Raw genomic sequence first — 18,180 nt, 5'->3', positions numbered from 1 at the left:
AGAAAACGGAAGTGAATAGAGAGAGAATTGTTCCTCTTTTAAAACGGCTTTTACTGTATTACGGTGAGAACTCCAAGAGGAAGAAAATCATCTTTTAATCTAGCAATTGAATTGCTTCCCCTTTGTCTTTTTCGTCCTAGCAGTCGAAAGTAAAGAGATCTAGTCGGGCTCGTGTGGACCAAGTAGAGGAGCAACACGTGAGGCTCTCGATTATTCATTACTCCAGATCTGATCCGGTTCACGCATCAAAGGTATATTTCTATAAACTATATATCATGATTTTATCAATTATGCATGATCATATGATTAGATGTTTAGATTAGATCTATAAATTATTCCGCTACGAACATCTAATTAACCTACAGTGGTATCAGAGCGCAAGGTTGCATATATTGAAAGGATTAATAAATTAACTGTTAATTTTGATTCGGATCTATATCGATGATATAATTTTACATAGATTAAGATGTAAAATTATCTTTAAGAAAATAAAAGAAATTTTTATTTTAATTGGATTATATAAATATTTGGATCAAATAAATATGATATATTTGTTTTCTAAAAGTTAGGAAATCCCACTTATTAAAGATTAATATTTTTCTAGTATGGCCCAGAAATACGACATGAGCATCGTTATGTTTTCTTATAACACGATCTACGTATCGTTATGTATTTTGTAATTTATTTTGATAATTAGATTATTATAAATAATTATGTAATACAAATAAGAACCATGAAGTTCAAGGATGGAGATCCATGAAGGGTGCAAGCATAGAGACCAAAGAAGTTTAGTTCTTTATATATATATATATATATATATATATATATATATATATATATATATATATATATATATATATATATATATATATATGTTTTTTTGCATCTTAGGGGCCATACTAGGATCACAATTTTCATTGCATTATTTTTATTTATAATAATTTTCACTAATAAATAAAAGACAATCAAAACTTAAGTTCCTAAAGAAAATTGGGGCAATGCCTTTCCGTGTCATGACCCGTGAAGTTTATGGTTTTGGTTGGATAGGTTTCGCAAAAGCGAGGGTGTCTTTCCTCAACCTTAGGCTCTTGAGGATGAATCTATACGAGGATTCATAAACCTTGATACGGTTGTACCCAACAAGAGACCAAAAGGCAAAGTTTTGGATCTTGAGGCATGGGGATGAATCCTACATTGGATGTGGATCATCAACCAAGAATTATAAGAAATTAGAATTAGTAATTATTACTTACCTTGAACACACAAGACCTAAGGCAATGCAAAAGTACGTTGGGGATTGTCTGTAATGGGATCTTGGAATCATTTTATTCATAAGGGACTATAAAAACTTGAATAAAATGTGCATTCACTTATTTTAAATTGTTCAATTATAAGTATTTTGCAAATTTCAAAACATAAACTGATTTGTTTGTCATTTATATTTTGTAGAATATGTCGAACGATAATTTGAAATTCTCTCTGCGCTCAATTGTTGAGAAAAACAAGCTTAATGAAACGAACTTTCTTGATTGGGAAAGGAATCTGAGAATTATTCTCAGGTCTGAGGGACGTGAGGACGTCCTAACTACCCCTATCCCTACTGTGACCGGAACCTCATCAGATGAGGAGAAGGCAACATCAACTCGGGTGAAAACTGAAGCATTACCTGTTACTTGCCTCATGCTAGCTGCAATGGAGCCTGAATTGCAAAAGAGGTTTTTGCATTCTGATGCTTATACTATTATAACTGAACTGAAAACGCTGTTTCAGGATCAGGCAAGGATAGAGCGATATGAGACTCACAAGGCTATACTTGATAGCAAGCTTGTGAAGGGAAAACTAGTGAGTCCTCATGTGATTAGCCTGACTGGGCTTTTCAAGAGGATGGAAAATCTGGGGACCCCATATGACCAAGAGTTGGCCACTGATATTGTTCTTAGATCCTTACATGATGGTTTTTCACCATTTAGAATGCAATACCATATGAATGGTCTAAAGCATGATCTGAATGAGCTCCATAACATTCTTAAAAATGCTGAAGGCAATATTATTGATGACAAGAAGAAGGAAGTTTTAAATGTCAACAATGGGAAGGGGTTTAAGAAGGTGGCTAAGAAAAAGAACAATAACCAAGGGAAAGGCAAGCAAGTTGCCAAACCCAAGGGTGGTGAGAAGCCAAAGATGGCTGCTAATCATGATTGTTTTTACTGCAAGGCCAAGGGACACTGGAAAAGAAATTGTCCCAAGTACCTAGAAGACAAGAAGAACGGGACTGTGAGTTCCACTTCAGGTATTTATGTTATTGAGATTATGACAGCCGATGTTCTCACATTAAATAATGGTCCTACTTGGGTATTAGATACTGCATGTGGTGCTCACATTATTTCATATGTGCAGGGACTTAGAAATAAAAGACAAGTGAAGAAAGGAGAGATAGACCTGCGCGTTGGAAATGGAGCAAGTGTTGCTGCACTTACCGTAAGAGATTTAAGTCTATCTTTACCTTTTGGTTTAATATTAGAACTGAATAATTGTTATTATGTTCCTTGCATTACTAAGAACCTTGTTTCGGTTGTTGTATTACATTCTGAAGGTTTTGAATTTAGCATTAAAATTGGAAATATTTCTGTTTTTAAGAATGATATTTTCTATGCGACTGCTCCAATGAGTAATGGACTCTTTGTATTGGATCTCAAATCAGAATTGTATAACATAAATAACAAAAGACAAAAATTAAATAGTTTGAGTGAGGCCTACCTATGGCATTGTCAATTGGGTCACATTAGTGCGAATCGCATGAAGAAGATCCACAGAGATGGGCTTCTAAAAGACATGGATTTTGAATCCATTGATACATGTGAATCATGTCTGATGGACAAGATGACAAGGTCACCTTTCAAAGGAACGTTTGATAGGGCTACTGAACTACTGGGCGTAATACATACTGATGTATGTGGTCCAATGAGCACTGAAGCTAGAGGTGGCTATAGATACTTCATCACATTTACTGATGACATGAGTAGATATGGGTATATTACCTTATGTCACATAAATTAGAGTCCTTTGAAAACTTCAAGGAATTTCAAAACGAAGTAGAGACTCAAAGTGGCAAGAAAATAAAAGCACTTCGATCTGATCGTGGTGGTGAGTACTTGAGCCACGAATTTGATCATCATTTGAAAAACTGTGGGATAGTCACACAGTTGTCTACCCTAGGAACACCTCAGCTAAATGGTGTGTCTGAAAGGAGAAACAAGACTTTGTTAGACATGGTCCGATCAATGATGAGTTTTGTTAATCTTCCGGTATCCTTCTAGGGATATGCCCTCACTACCGCTGTACTTACACTAAATAGGACTCCGTCAAGAACTGTAAACAAAACTCCATATGAGATATGGACTGAAAAGGTTCCAAAGTTGTCTTTTCTGAAAATATGGGGATGTGAAGCTTATGTAAAGCGTTTACAAACAGAGAAGCTTGCCCCAAAATTAGATAAATGCTTTTTTATAGGGTATCTAAAAGGAAGTTTTGGATATTACTTCTACAATCCAACTCAGCAAAAGGTGTTTGTTGCAAGGGATAGTGTCTTTTTAGAAAGAGAGTTCCTTTCCAACAAGTCAAGTGGGAGAAATATTCATCTTGAAACAGTTCAAGATGATGAAGAGCAACAAACTCAACAACAAAATGACATGGATGATGTCGATGTAGAGATGATTACTTTTGAAGGCTCAGGGCCTCAGAACATCCAAGAACCAGAACAAGAGGATCTACAAACAGTTGTAGATCATGTTCCGGATTTAGTTGTTGAACAAGTTGAACCCTCTCGTAGATCGTAAAGGCCAAGGGTACAACCAAGACGTTATGATGATTTCATCTTAAATGTAAGCCTTGATGTTCTTATGCTAGAACATAGTGAGCCTTCAACCTATAAGCAAGAAGTGACGGGTCTGAAATGGATTCGATGTTTGAAAATCAAGTATGGGACTTGATAGATTTGCCAGATGGGGTAAAACCCATAGGAAGCAAATGAATTTTCAAACTCAAAAATGACAAGGATGGAAATGCATCTGTTTACAAGGCAAGACTAGTTGCCAAAGGTTTTAGACAAATTTATGGTATAGACTATGATGAGACATTTTCACCAGTTGTCATGATTAGATCCATTAGGATAATCCTATCTATAGCTACATATTATGACTATAAGATATGGCAAATGGATGTCAAAACCGCTTTTCTAAATGGTTTTTTGGAAGAGGATGTGTACATGACACAACCTAAACGTTTTGAAGATCCAAATCATGCTGGGAATGTATGCAAGCTTAAGAAGTCCATTTATGGACTTAAGCAAGCATCCAGGAGTTGGAACTTTCGATTTGATGAAAAGATCAAAGAGTTTGAACTCATTAGATGCGAAGAGGATCCTTGTGTTTACAAGAAGTTTAGTGGGAGTAAGGCAGCCTTCTTAGTCTTGTATGTGGATGACATACTACTTATTGGGAATGACATTCTGATGCTAGAGTCCGTAAAAGAATGGCTGAAGAAATGTTTCTCAATGAAAGACTTAGGAAAGGCCGAGTACATACTTGGAATTAAGATCTATAGAGATAGATCTAAGAGGCTTCTTGGATTAAGTCAAGGAACTTATATTGATAAGATTCTTAATAGATTCAAGATGCAAGATTCCAAGAAGGGATTTTTACCCATTCAACAAGGTGTATATCTCATCAAGACGTAGTGTCCTAAAATACCTGCTGAGCTTGAAAAGATGAACAAGATCCCATATGCTTCTGCTATAGGATCTATCATGTATGCCATGGTATGTACACGTCCAGATGTTGCATATGCTTTGAGCATGTGTAGCAGATACCAATCAAGTCCTGGAGAAACACACTGGAGTGCAGCTAAGAATATCCTGAAGTACTTAAGAAGAACAAAGGATGATTTCTTAGTATATGGGGGAGATGAAAAATTGATCGTACAAGGCTATACTGATGCAAGCTTTCAGACTGACCGAGATGGCTTGGAGTCTCAATCGGGTTATGTCTTTATCCTTAACGGAGGAGCTGTGAGCTGGAAGAGCTCCAAGCAAGGTACTATAGCAGATTCTACAACAGAGGCTGAGTATATTACTGCTAGTGAAGCAGCAAAGGAGGCCGTTTGGATGAGGAAGTTCCTAGATGAACTTAGTGTTGTTCATAGCATTTCAATGCCTATCGACATCTATTGTGACAACAATGGTTCCATAGCTCAGGCAAAGGAACCGAGTTCGAGCTCCAAATCCAGACACGTTATGAGAAAGTATCACCTTATTCGACACATCATCACTATGAGTGATATTAGGATGTGTAAGGTGCATACTGATGACAACATTGCAGATCCATTAACCAAACCTATGCCTAGGCCCAAGCATGAGAGTCACACTAGGGCTAAGGGTCTCAGGCACATTGGAGAATGGCTTTGAGTTTGCTTTTGTATTTCATTATGTATTTATGAGTGTTAGACACCAGTTTTATGTTTGACTTGATGATTTTATGATATATGATATTTCATCCTTATTTATATTGTTTTTATCGAAATTGATTAATATGTCCAAATAATTCATTATTAATAAATGGGATCACTTTAAATGTTCTGGTGAATGAAACCCCATTAAGTGAAATGAAGTTTTGAATTATTAAAAGTCTATAGTTTGAAATCATCAAATGGACATAGATGGTTTTATAAGTTACTTTATTGTAAGCTGATTGATAGCGTCATGTTTCATGGGCTATAAGGACATGGAGATGTCTAGTCAATTACATATATGTGTATGGATGATACATGTAAGACTGACCCACCTTAAGACTCTCCAAAAGAGATTGTAGAGTTTTAAGTTAAACCATGTTTAGTAGATTCCTCAAACATGAGTATGTTGTGGCCTCACTTGATGATTGGTATTTCTTTGACACTGTTAAACGCTTTCCGTAAAAGGGAGTTTTAAAGGCAGTAGTTGGGATTGCTAAAAATTGAGTGGGAGCCATAGTCATACAAGAATGGAGAAGTCCTCCTACTTCATGTATACTGTGATACATTGAACAGGAATGGTGTCTCGGCCACTTGAAGAGCGAAAACTGAAAATGCATGGCCATGCTCGGATGGATTAATATGAATCATCCGTTTAATTGACAGTTCAAACTCAGAGTTTAAGAAACATATTTGATAGAAAGGTATGAATGTTACCATATCATCAAATAAGACATTAAGAGACAAAGGTATCTTATATTGCACACTTGTTTAAGGACAAGTGGGAGATTGAAGGAATTGTGTCCTTTAATTTAATGTGCAATGACTAAACTTGGATAGGACAAATTAACAGATATAATTTAATCCGATTACTTTAGGAGTCGTAGTGCTTTGCTAAAAGCCAACTACGATTAATGGGGTTAAACCTATAACTATTATAATCGGGTCCTATGAGGTCACACACTTAGAGTTGACCAACTAGACAAACTAGACAAACGAGAAAGATGGTTAATTATTAATACATATTAGATATTATTAATAATAAGAAATATTATTTATTTGTGAAATAAAATAATATATAATTAATACATATTAGATATTATTAATAATAAGAAATATTATTTATTTGTGAAATAAAATAATATATAATTAATGGTTAATTATGGAGTTAAGATTGTGAAATAAAATAATATATAATTAATGGTTAATTATGGAGTTTAGATTGTGAAATAAAATAATATATAATTAATACATATTAGATATTATTAATAATAAGAAATATTATTTATTTGTGAAATAAAATAATATATAATTAATGGTTAATTATGGAATTTTATTTAATACAAAAAGATTCACTTATTTGCAAGAAAACGAAAGTGAATAGAGAGAGAAATGTTCCACTTTTAAAACGTCTTTTGCTATATTACGGTGAGAACTCCAAGAGGAATAAATCATCTTTTAATCTAGCAATTGGATTGCTTCTCCTTTGTCTTTTTCGTCCTAGCAGTCGAAAGTAAAGAGATCTAGTCGGGCTCGTGTGGACCAAGTAGAGGAGCAACACGTGGGGCTCTCGATTATTCATTACTACCAGATCTGATCCGGTTCACGCATCAAAGGTATATTTATATAAACTATATATCATGATTTTATCAATTATGCATTATCATATGATTAGATGTTTAGATTAGATCCATAAATTATTCCGCTGCGAACATCTAATTAACCTACATGACTACCACCTGAAGTGGCATTTGAGATTTCCCATGCAGCTTCTTTCTTCATATCAAACTCAGCAGTTTGCAGCATATTAATAAGAGGACCAAATAACTCGTATCATCGATTATATCCTACCACCATTAAAAGAACATAAGAGAGCCATTTCATGGTTTCTATATATATTCTGTTGAGAGATGGTTTAGGGTTTAGGGTTCAGGGTTTAGCTGACTATTTAAGTTCATCAAAGATTAACTTCGTCATTTTCAGATGACGGTTTAAACATGGTTGGGTATTGTTTTGTCAAATTATTCGGACACTTTAGGCAGTATTGTTGACACAATTGAGAACGATTTATCCATGACTAATTGTATTAATACAAAAAATATAACTTTATGAAAATAAACTTTGTCCAATTAAACAGGAAACCATACATAACAAAACACAAACCCAACCCAAAATTTAGAATCACAGACTGTAATAAAATTTGTAACAAATATAGAAAGTAATTTTTATAAGTCAGTCACATCTATTCCCATGAAACTCTATATATAAATTTAGGTAAAATAATGTGTTACAAAATAAGAAAATTTGGCTTCATCAAGAGAGAAAGCTTGATGGAGAAACAGGTGAAGAATTTTAGGATCTGGAAAAAACTGTAAATGATTTACAAAACTAGAATTCTCTATACAAAATGGCTTCAATGAGAATTGAGAGCTTATTATTATTATTTTTTTGGAAAAAAGCTTATTATTATTGATTACAAATAAGAGAGTTAGTTATATTTAAGATTAACTAAGATGATTATTGCTCAAGAGGAATCCATTCTAGTTCTAGATCAATCTCTCTGATTCCACATTCTATAGCTTAAGACTCACTTCCTCCTTCACCCTTCCATCGACTATATTCACAGTGATGTCTTCTATGAGGGCATTATCATCCGCCTTTATCCATTTCCCAATTTTCATGTTTCCAAACATTACAGCATCCCCGTATACCATTGCAGAACTTATCATCCATTGTATATCAATATCTGCCTCACCCATTATGTCATCAGCATAAAATGTATCATAGTCATACACTTCCTGCATGCATGTATAATTTCATTTATTTTCGAAAATTGTTAAAAACACAAAGAAATCTTCATTTTTTTTACCAATTTCACGGCCCATAATTCTGGGGCACTAAAAGCATCAGCTCCTCATTACATATAGGATTAAGATTACTCCTCATAACAGTTGTTTGTGCTTTCTATATAAAGTTGATCATATTAATATTTTCAAAATATACAAAAACCGGGACTGGACTCAACTCACTCACCTGCTGCCCGAGAGTAAGAACAACATAAGGATCACTCGACATCATATCTCTGACAGCTAAATTTGTGCCTTTAACCACTTTTATCTTGAGCATTCCTATAAATTTCACAATTTCTTCCTGTCAGTCAGCCACCCATCATGAACTCATTATTATTTATTTAGTATGAACAGAATTAACCACACAAAAAAGATGTAAATATTTGGATAGAGAATGACTACGGAATGAGATGAACTAGACTACAAATTGTTGCTTGACTTCTTGTTGCGTAACTGACCTGAAAGTAGAAACAACCAACCCTCTTAATTCTTATCACAACTCTATCAATATTTTTAAAATATCGAATACTAAGTAATAAACATACGCCCACTTTGGTCTAGAGAGCCACAATATGCACAAAAACGATTATCCTTTTGCATCTATAGATCTTTCAATCTTCCTTTACCTACAAAAATCAAGTAGTAGTAAAAGGAATGATATGAATTACTCCTTTGAAACCCTAATTGAATTCAAATAGATACTTGATTTACTCATTTCTCTGTTTCAGATTCAAAATCATCAAAACAAAACGTTTCCTTTTTACCAGTCCGCAAGTTTCCTCTACCGATGTTGAGAGTGTTAAACTCTGTCGGATTCTCCTCTTCAATTTACATATCCATCGAAACGTTTAACTTCTGCTTCCATAGATCAATGAAGTACAAACCCATGTGTTGTTGATTGTCATCATCTTTACATAGATAAACTTGTAAGATTTCTTTAAAACCCTAGATCCTGCATCCAACATAATATCACTTGGATAATATTCATAACTTAGAATACATAAGAATGAATTGAGACGAGAATGTCATACCTTAGCGGAGCAGCGGGATCGGAGGGGATAGGGTTTGAGAGAGAGTCGAAACCCTAAAAATTGGAGATTTAAAATGAGGGTCAAAATTAGGCGCTTTATATAGTATGGAAGACACATATTACATAATGCGCGTATATGTAATATGCGTCTTTCAATGTACGCATATTACATATTTCGCGTAAGTGTAATTTGCGTAAGTGTAATCCGTGTAAGTGTAATTTGCATAAGTGTAATCCGCATAAGTGTAATTCGCGTAAGTGTAATTCGCGTAAGTACAGTCACAAGGGCAAGACAGACATTTCGCAGAGCAAAAAGGCCCATTTTACAAACATTATCAGGCGAGGGCCTTTTTTTGAAATTAAGGCTATTATATGGGCCATTTCATCAAATTTCCCGAAGAATGAGTGAGTGAGTGACTTTTTTTTAACGTTGTATTTTGAATGAATATGATAGTAGAAAATCAAAAAGAGTAGCGAGAGATTCTGCCACTTTTGGGAGGCAATTTGATCAGTTGTCTCCTTGGACGATCCGGGGTCATTCAAAAATTGAAATAATTAAGAAAGACCGTGATCATTTCCCCATCAATAATTCTTCGTCAAATCTTTAAGAAACCCAAAATTAGGGTTTTTCGTTTGTTTAGCCCAAGGTGCGATGAAAGGTCGTCTAGGAGGAAAATACGAACATAAGCAGGAAAAAATATCAATGTTGCAATTCAAAGTCCATTTTCAAATTTTCTGTCATTGGCGCTAAATGTCTTTGTTCATTATAGGATCAATTAGGTGAAAATGATTAATTTAGAGTCTTTAAAACAAGAAAATAACTTTTAATTAACTAAATATTATTTTACTAATTGATAGTATAACCGCATCTAACTTTCAAACTACACAACCTCATTGATTTTGCACAATTTAATAACATGACTCATTTAACAAGATATATATCTCATTCATAAATAAAAAAATTCAAAATCACCTGAAGAAAAAAAACTACCAAATCAAATAAGCGATTAATAATGAATTCATGTGATCCTTTCCAATTATCTTGATTTCAAGATAAAAAAATTTATCCATTTCAATTATCTTGATTTTAAAATTTAGAATTCATTTTATACTTTCAATTTTTTTAATTTCAAGATTAAGAATTCATTCCACTTGTATCATCTTCATCATAAATATATGAATAGACAAGATTGACTGAAAAAAATCATAATCTTACCTTTTTTTTTTATTTAAATCAATAACAATGACTTAAAATCATAATCTATTAAATGGTTTATAAATGAATTTAAATTAAAATGTACTTAACAACTTAATTAAAGGATTAAGAATCTATATATGTAATACTTAATTTTTAAAGTATCTGAATTGCCGGGTCGAGAACTGTGGTTAATTTGGATATTTATGTGAGAGTAAATGGATACTTGGGTCGGATTGTGGGTTGACCCGCCCATAAACTTAAAACGGTTAAAAATAAAATTTAAAATGCTCTTTGTATGTTTCGAACTTGCAACCTAACAAAACAAGTACAACCTTTAACCAAGTGTGATTGAGATGTGGTTTGCCGAAGGATAATAGACCGGTATCATTTGAAAGTGGTTAAACATATATGAATCAAATATTTATTTGACCAAAGTGTGAGGTCACGATGCTAATTATTAAAAAATATGAATCAAATATTTGATTGACAAAGTGTAAAGTGTAAAGTCACGAGATGAGATATTCATTCGGAAAAAATATGTGATGAAACATGTGAAAAAATAAGTTGTTTTATCGAATTGAATAAAATGTGGAATGAAAGTGTTTTGTTTTTTATTTTAATATATTATTCATGATTTATTAAGAATTTTAAACATTAAATATATATTATTATAAATTTTTTAATTTATTTTGTTTTTATTCTTATCCGTGTGCGATAATTTTCCTAGTTTAATTAATAATAAAGTCATAGTTATTGATTAAAAAAAAAGTAAAGTTATGATTTATTTTTAACTTTTTAAATTTAATAATTTTAATTTTTATATATATTCTATTTATAATTGTTAAACTAATAATAATACAATCAAACAATTTTATTTTGTAATATTATAATGAAATTTGTAATAAGATTAATCATTTTAATATATATATATATATAATTAAATTTATAATATTGTTATTTAAAATATATAATTTTTTTATTTAAATAAGTTTATAATATAAAAAGTCATTATATATTTTAATAATATATTATAACTATATATGAATTTTCAATTTCTCAAAATATTTAATTATTATTATTCTCATTAATTATATATTTATTTATTAAATATTTTAATACTTACTCAAAATAAAATATATTATAAATAAATTTAAATATTTAATCTTATTAAAAAATTCAAAAAAAATTATTTTTTCAAATTAGTGTGTTACTTTTTATTTTATTATAAAATAATTAAGTTAAAATATTAAATATATATTGAAAATAAGAATTTATAAGAAATTAAGTCACTTTTGAACATAATTAATTTTGAGCTTTTTATAATATTAAATTACTTTTGAGAAGATTTATATATATACATATATTATTTTTCTTGATTTTTTTTAAGAGTGATAATGATTTAATATTGTTTGAGATAATTTTATTATAAAACATTTGTCAATTTTTCTAGTTCTATTTGAATTTTGATAATTAATGAGTAAACTTAATATATAAGTTTTTTTATTATGTACACTTTTAAGGAAAAATACAAACAATTCATATTTGAAGAGCTTATTTTTTCCAATTTGTCTACCATTTAACGATGAATATATGTATTAGTACTTGTTTATTAATATTATTAATAATATATATAAAAGCATGAAATATACCTCAATTTATAATATTATTAATAATTTTAAAATAATATTCTGAATTTTTTTAAAAAATCAAAAGGAGAAGTTAAAAGCAAAATAGGTTTAATTAAACCCTAATTAAAAAAATAAATAAAAAAAAATAATAATTTGAGATTAAGATATTGTATTTATTTTACCCAAATTAGTAAAAAAAAAAGGTTGAAATAATTTAATTATAATTTTAGACATAAGTTATTTGTAATTTATGACTTAAAATAATTAAATAAATATCCCAAAATACCCAAAAAAAAATAAATGAACATAATTTTTATTATGTTTACAAAAATATTTGTGTATTAATTTAGTGAAAAAATATTAAAAAAAATTGATTTCAAATAACCCTTTTATTAAAAATAAAAACTGATAATCTAGTGTGGCTGAAAATAAGGGAGTCGACTGGAACATGATTTGTATCCATCGGATCAGCGCTGGATTTTCGTACAGCGCCCAGAAAGAAGTCACGCATCCGGTTGTGACAAAGGAAGCGCGCGCCCAGGTCCACACTGGATCAACTAACGGGACGCTAACCCCGTTAGCCCATATGCCTGAACGCTAGACGGAATGCCTAGCGATGGACGGAACGCCAACGACACATTTATTTAAACAAAATGACGATGTTTTGTTCATCTCTTCACGAGGCTAGAGTAACGCGCTCGACGATGACGACTTTCCAGAAGCTCCATCTTCCCCATGTTTTATCCTTATCCACCCTTGAACTAGGTTGGTGAAGACAAAATATAAATCGAAGGATACTGTTTCAGAAGCTAAATTCGATATGAATTTGACTTTGAAACCGTCTTAGATTGAGTATAAATACTCCTTATGTGTTCTTCTTCCAATCCATCGAACATAATCCACTAAATACAGCCTGCTTGAAGAACTTTGAAGAAGCTCCGACGACTGGTTTTAGAAGAAACTACTCTATCGTTCTAAACTTCGATCCAGAGCTTTGGAAAGCTCCATAAAGATCATTGGAGTGTTCTCCAATCGCTGGTAATCTTCCAGGCCTACTGTAATTCAAGTTGTGATTCAAAATTAGAATTTTTTAAGTTTGATCGGGTTGATTTATTTAGGGTTCAATTTCGTGCTTCCTATAGTTGAAACCAATCCCTAGATTTATAAGTTTTCCGTCGAAAGAGATTTCATCAATTCAACCACAATAAAAAAACTCAAATTTAATTTGAAAATCTGGAAATTTTGAATTTCGTATTATTGAGCTTTTGCTTTTGAATTTTGATTCAAATAGTTGCCTAACATGTTTGTAAACATATTAGGATAATTTTCAAATGATATTACATACAACCCGATTATGTTTGATTGATCTTAAATTTTAGAAAAATAAAGATTAAATTTTAGTTTGAAAAGATGTTACAGAGCTTATTAATGTTCTTGTTTTGGTCATGATCGATTGTAAACATCATTTCGAAGTTGTTGGAACAAGACATGGCCTAATTCAAAACATCCCAAAATTTTCCCTAAAAATTATTTTGAAAAAACAATCGATTTAGATTTCGATTGATTGAGTTTAGGATTAGGGGTTATGATCCCTACATTCAATGGAGTTGATAGCAACTTACAAATCATGTTTTCATGATCTGTTTTAAAAGTTACAACTGCAACTTTTGAACCAGAAGAATATTTGGTGTTCTTGGACAGAGTCCTATACGATCGAGGACCGAGGATTCTTGGTCCTGATTGAGACCGAGAACCGAGAAAACTAACATAGGACTAAGACCCATGACCGATGATTCTAAGTAAGGACCGAGACCTAGGACTAGTGTTCTTGAGTTAGGACCGAGCCCTAGGACCGGTGTTCTTGAGCAAAGACCGATAAATTTGACCGAGGATTTTCACCTAGGACTGAGAGGTCTGACCTGGGACGAGCCTCCTAGGACCCACGGCCGAGAAATCTAGATCTGGTATGAGACTCTCAAACCTAGGACCGAACAATCTGAGTTCAGGACCAAGCCTCCCGAACCCTCTAATCCTCTATAGCACCCTCGGTCTAGATCGAGCCCATCCGATCTTCAACCGATAAAAACAGACCAAAGCCCTAGGACTCGAGTCCTAAGCCTGTTTGGTTCCACTTTTTAAAACCCAAAATTATTTTTGTAATTTTGGAACTCAATCTATTTTAAAATAATCCCGAGAGATCAGAAAATAATTTCAAACTATTTTCGGAATATTTTCCAAACAAATATTTTGACTAAGGCCCCATTTAGAATTTATTTTTAAATTCTAATATTTTTTAGATCTTGTTTGTACTCAATCTTATGCAACTGCAATCACATGTATACACTTTTAAATAATTTTGTATAATTATTTATGTAATATAAACTTATCCTTGTTTAGGACCCTAGATTACTAATTAAAGGAAGTAATGTTATAAATAAATCTTTTGATAGCTAGACTTTTAAAATAATACAAATGTTTTTAACGGGCATGGAGGACATATTGCGGAAGTCCTTTCCGAGCGTAATCAAATAACAAACCCTCTTTGGAAACTTTAGTATAAAGTGCGTTTAGATACGTACATTTTACTGATTTTTCTAAAATCATTTAACAACTTTATTTTCAAATAAATAATATTTTTTTTAAATTAATTATTTTTATTAATTTAAACCAGATTTCAATAAATCGTTTTTTATTACCATAAATCCCTAAATTATTAAAATTTGAACAAAATTAATTATGTTTACATAATTGATTTTAAAAGTTCTCAGATACCATTAAAAACATTATATATAAATATTTTATTTTAAACAGATGTCTGACAATAAACCAAAGTTGAGACGCATTGAATCTCGAGCCACCTCAAATCCCCGCGTATTGCCATATATTATTCGACACTTGCTATGCTACGCACCTAAGGACTTTTTCGTTGTTTATAGGATTGTTGATGTTATTGTTCTATCATCATTTATAAACTAGTTTTAAGAAAACATATATTTCATGATAAATCTATTATCATGTATATTCTCATATAAAAACACACATATGTAAATTATTAATATCATCTTTTTAATTTATTTATTTTTCTAAAATATTTATTTTTTAAAAATATTAATTTAAATTTTTTAAACATAAGTAATATTATATATTTATAAAATAAGAGTTAAATAAATATTTATATAAAATGTTGATAGGTAAATATATATATATATATATATATATATATATATATATATATATATATTATAATAATAAGTAATTTTAAATTTTAAAATTGTGTAATTATTTATATATAATATATAAATGAAGATTGGAAGAATTTATTTTTATAAATGTAGGGATGACTAGTAATAGTTTGTTAAATATTTATCATATTAGTTTAAAATATTATTATAATTATTAAGTTTTTTAACATAAAATATTGTGTCATAAATAATGATATTAATTAATAATTGTTAAAAATAAAAATTAATTTAATACAAAATATATAAATAAATTTTAATTTAAACAAATTTAGTTAAAAAAATACACATGTTAAAAAAATTAAGAAAACAATACAGTTACAAATAATTAATTATTTTTTTAAAATATAACATGAATAATTAATTAAAATATAAATAAATATTTTAAACTGATCACCTTATATTATAAAGTTAGTTAAAAATATATATATATTTTTTTATTTTTCTTATAATAATAGAAAAAGTAAAAATAAAATATATCTACTTCTCTACCTAACTAGATAATTAAACAAAGCTCAATAATAAAATTATCTCTATACACATTCTATAAATTATAAATTATTTTAGACCGTAAATTATATGTAATGTATAAGTTAAATATATTAGTGTTTGGCTTAAAATAATATAAAAGTTATAAAACATTAATATATTATTATTTATATAAAAATATTTTGTAAAATTAAAAAGTCACATTAAAATTACATAAACTTAATTTTTTTTTATCTCAAATTAGGACATAAAATAAAAATAGTATAATATTTATTTTGTCCAATTTCTCAAAATCATAGTCACTTACTAAAAATACAATAAATAAAATAATATGACTATTATATAACAAACATAGATACTATAACATTTTTCATCACGTTTAAAACCTTATTTATCTCATATAACATTGAATAAGAAAGAGAACACATATGAAGAAACTTCATGTGCCTCATTTTTTTAAAAGTTTCAGAGATTTGTAAACATCCACAATTGTGCAAAGAACGAATTAAGATGTTATACTTAATGGAATTAGGGGAATCGTCACAATCGACCATTTCCATCATATATCTGATATATTCGGTTAAGGCCGTTAAGGCCTTTGATTATCGAAGTGAAAGTGAAAATATGAGAACGAAAATCATTTTTCAATAGTAATGGTAACATTTGTTTGGCTTAGTTGATTTCAACAATTTGCAATAACAGTTAATTAGAGAGTTGAAAGTGATGAGATTTAACGATATTCCCTTTTCGCATCTCTTTCAGAGTTTCAACATATCTGAGTTAAGTGAAGGTTACCTTCTTTGATAAGTTTAATATAAGTATTAAAATTAAATTACAGATACTTCATGAATATACAAAATTTTGATTAAACAAGTCATTACCATGTTAAATGTGGCATAATCTTCATTTTCTAGCCATGGAATTACATGCAAACATTCAACAACGTTGGCAACCAGGGCTGCTTGTACAAGAACACAAAATTCCCCCATCAACATAGACCTATAAATGGCCTCGTTTGGATTTACATTCTCTTTCATTTTCTCAACTACAGAAAACACTTCATTTATTAAAATTGTGTATGTAAATACATTTGGAAACCTCCATTTGTTTAACCAAATGAAGTGATTCACCTACAACACCAGTTTTGCAAGTTCAATGAATGAGGAATTAGGCTTGCATTTGTCAGAATTTCAAATAAGCTAAATCTAATTAATTGGATATCACAAGTGCATCGATAACTACATTGTATAATACTAATACTGAGCTAACCCAATTACGTGTTAAAGCCAAGAGCAAATCTTCATTTTACCTATAGCCTAAATCTCTTATATCTTGGATAAACTCAACTGACAATAGAACCCCTTTCAATAATAACATTGGTTAAAACAATGTGAATTGATCAATTTTTTAACAACAATGGATTAACATTCATAACCCACAAATAAAATGTCAAAGGGTGTGGAGGGTTTTCTTGATTCTGTAAAATGATCAGGACTTTATTAGGATCCAAGCTTATCAGTAAAAATGATTAGCCTTGAGTTCATGATTTAACAGTAAAATTTTTAATTATAAGCTTTGGTCGGTGGGTGAAAACTGATAGACGTTGAAGATTCGGGCTTTATGGAGTTGATCACGAGTTTCGTCATTAGAAGAGCACATAAGATTCGCAAATATAGGGACGGCTCCATTATTTTTTTTTTGTGAATGGGAACGACTCCATTATCAATAACTGTCAATCATTGTTATGCTACCGGGAGGGAGAGAACTTAATGGATGTTATCAAAGGCAAGATTTAAGGTCAAAATATCTAGGGTCCTTAATAGATTAAATGTATTGTTCATCTTATTCTTTTAGAAGTAAAAATAAAAAGAAGATTCAAGAAAGCCAATAAAATAGTTGTGCTAGCTTACATCTTCAGACAATTAGATAGAGCCATATTTCCAAGCCTAAATCCCCATAAAGGAAAGGCAAACCGTTCTTAACAGCATCACCAGAAATATACAACAATGGATCGGAAATCAACACAGATGTATATAGAATTAGCAAATAGGAGCGGAATTTGAGCAACCATGTACAAAATAAGTTTTATTGTGAAGATTCATAAATTATAGTAGATCAGCATTCGATACGGATTAAGAATGTAACTTACGGTGATTTGAGAACCAGTGTTAAGTACTTTTGGTCCTCACACAAGACCTCCAGTACATACGCACCATCCGTAGCTATCGTCCTCATCAAATGCTGG

At 30.7% G+C, this 18,180-nt stretch overlaps 1 protein-coding gene and 1 pseudogene across 1 annotated transcript; one reads left to right on the top strand and one right to left on the bottom strand.

Moving 5' to 3' along the window:
* Positions 1-4,765: 4,765 nt before the first annotated feature.
* LOC124934950 (secreted RxLR effector protein 161-like) lies at positions 4,766-5,461 on the top strand. The gene has a single exon (XM_047475433.1). The coding sequence runs from the start codon at positions 4,766-4,768 to the stop codon at positions 5,459-5,461; it is 696 nt and encodes a 231-aa protein (XP_047331389.1).
* Positions 5,462-8,019: 2,558 nt separating this feature from the next.
* On the bottom strand, positions 8,020-16,972 carry LOC124934948 (annotated as a pseudogene).
* Between the last annotated feature and the right edge of the window lie 1,208 nt (positions 16,973-18,180).

This window comes from Impatiens glandulifera, chromosome 4, assembly GCF_907164915.1.
Source record: "Impatiens glandulifera chromosome 4, dImpGla2.1, whole genome shotgun sequence".
Lineage (NCBI taxonomy): Eukaryota > Viridiplantae > Streptophyta > Magnoliopsida > Ericales > Balsaminaceae > Impatiens > Impatiens glandulifera.
This window is presented reverse-complemented; position numbering and strand designations above follow the sequence as displayed.

What these genes read in the sequence shown, in the direction of transcription:
- LOC124934950 (XM_047475433.1), top strand. Translation starts at nt 4,766, where the DNA reads ATGAACAAGATCCCATATGCTTCTGCTATAGGATCTATCATGTATGCC.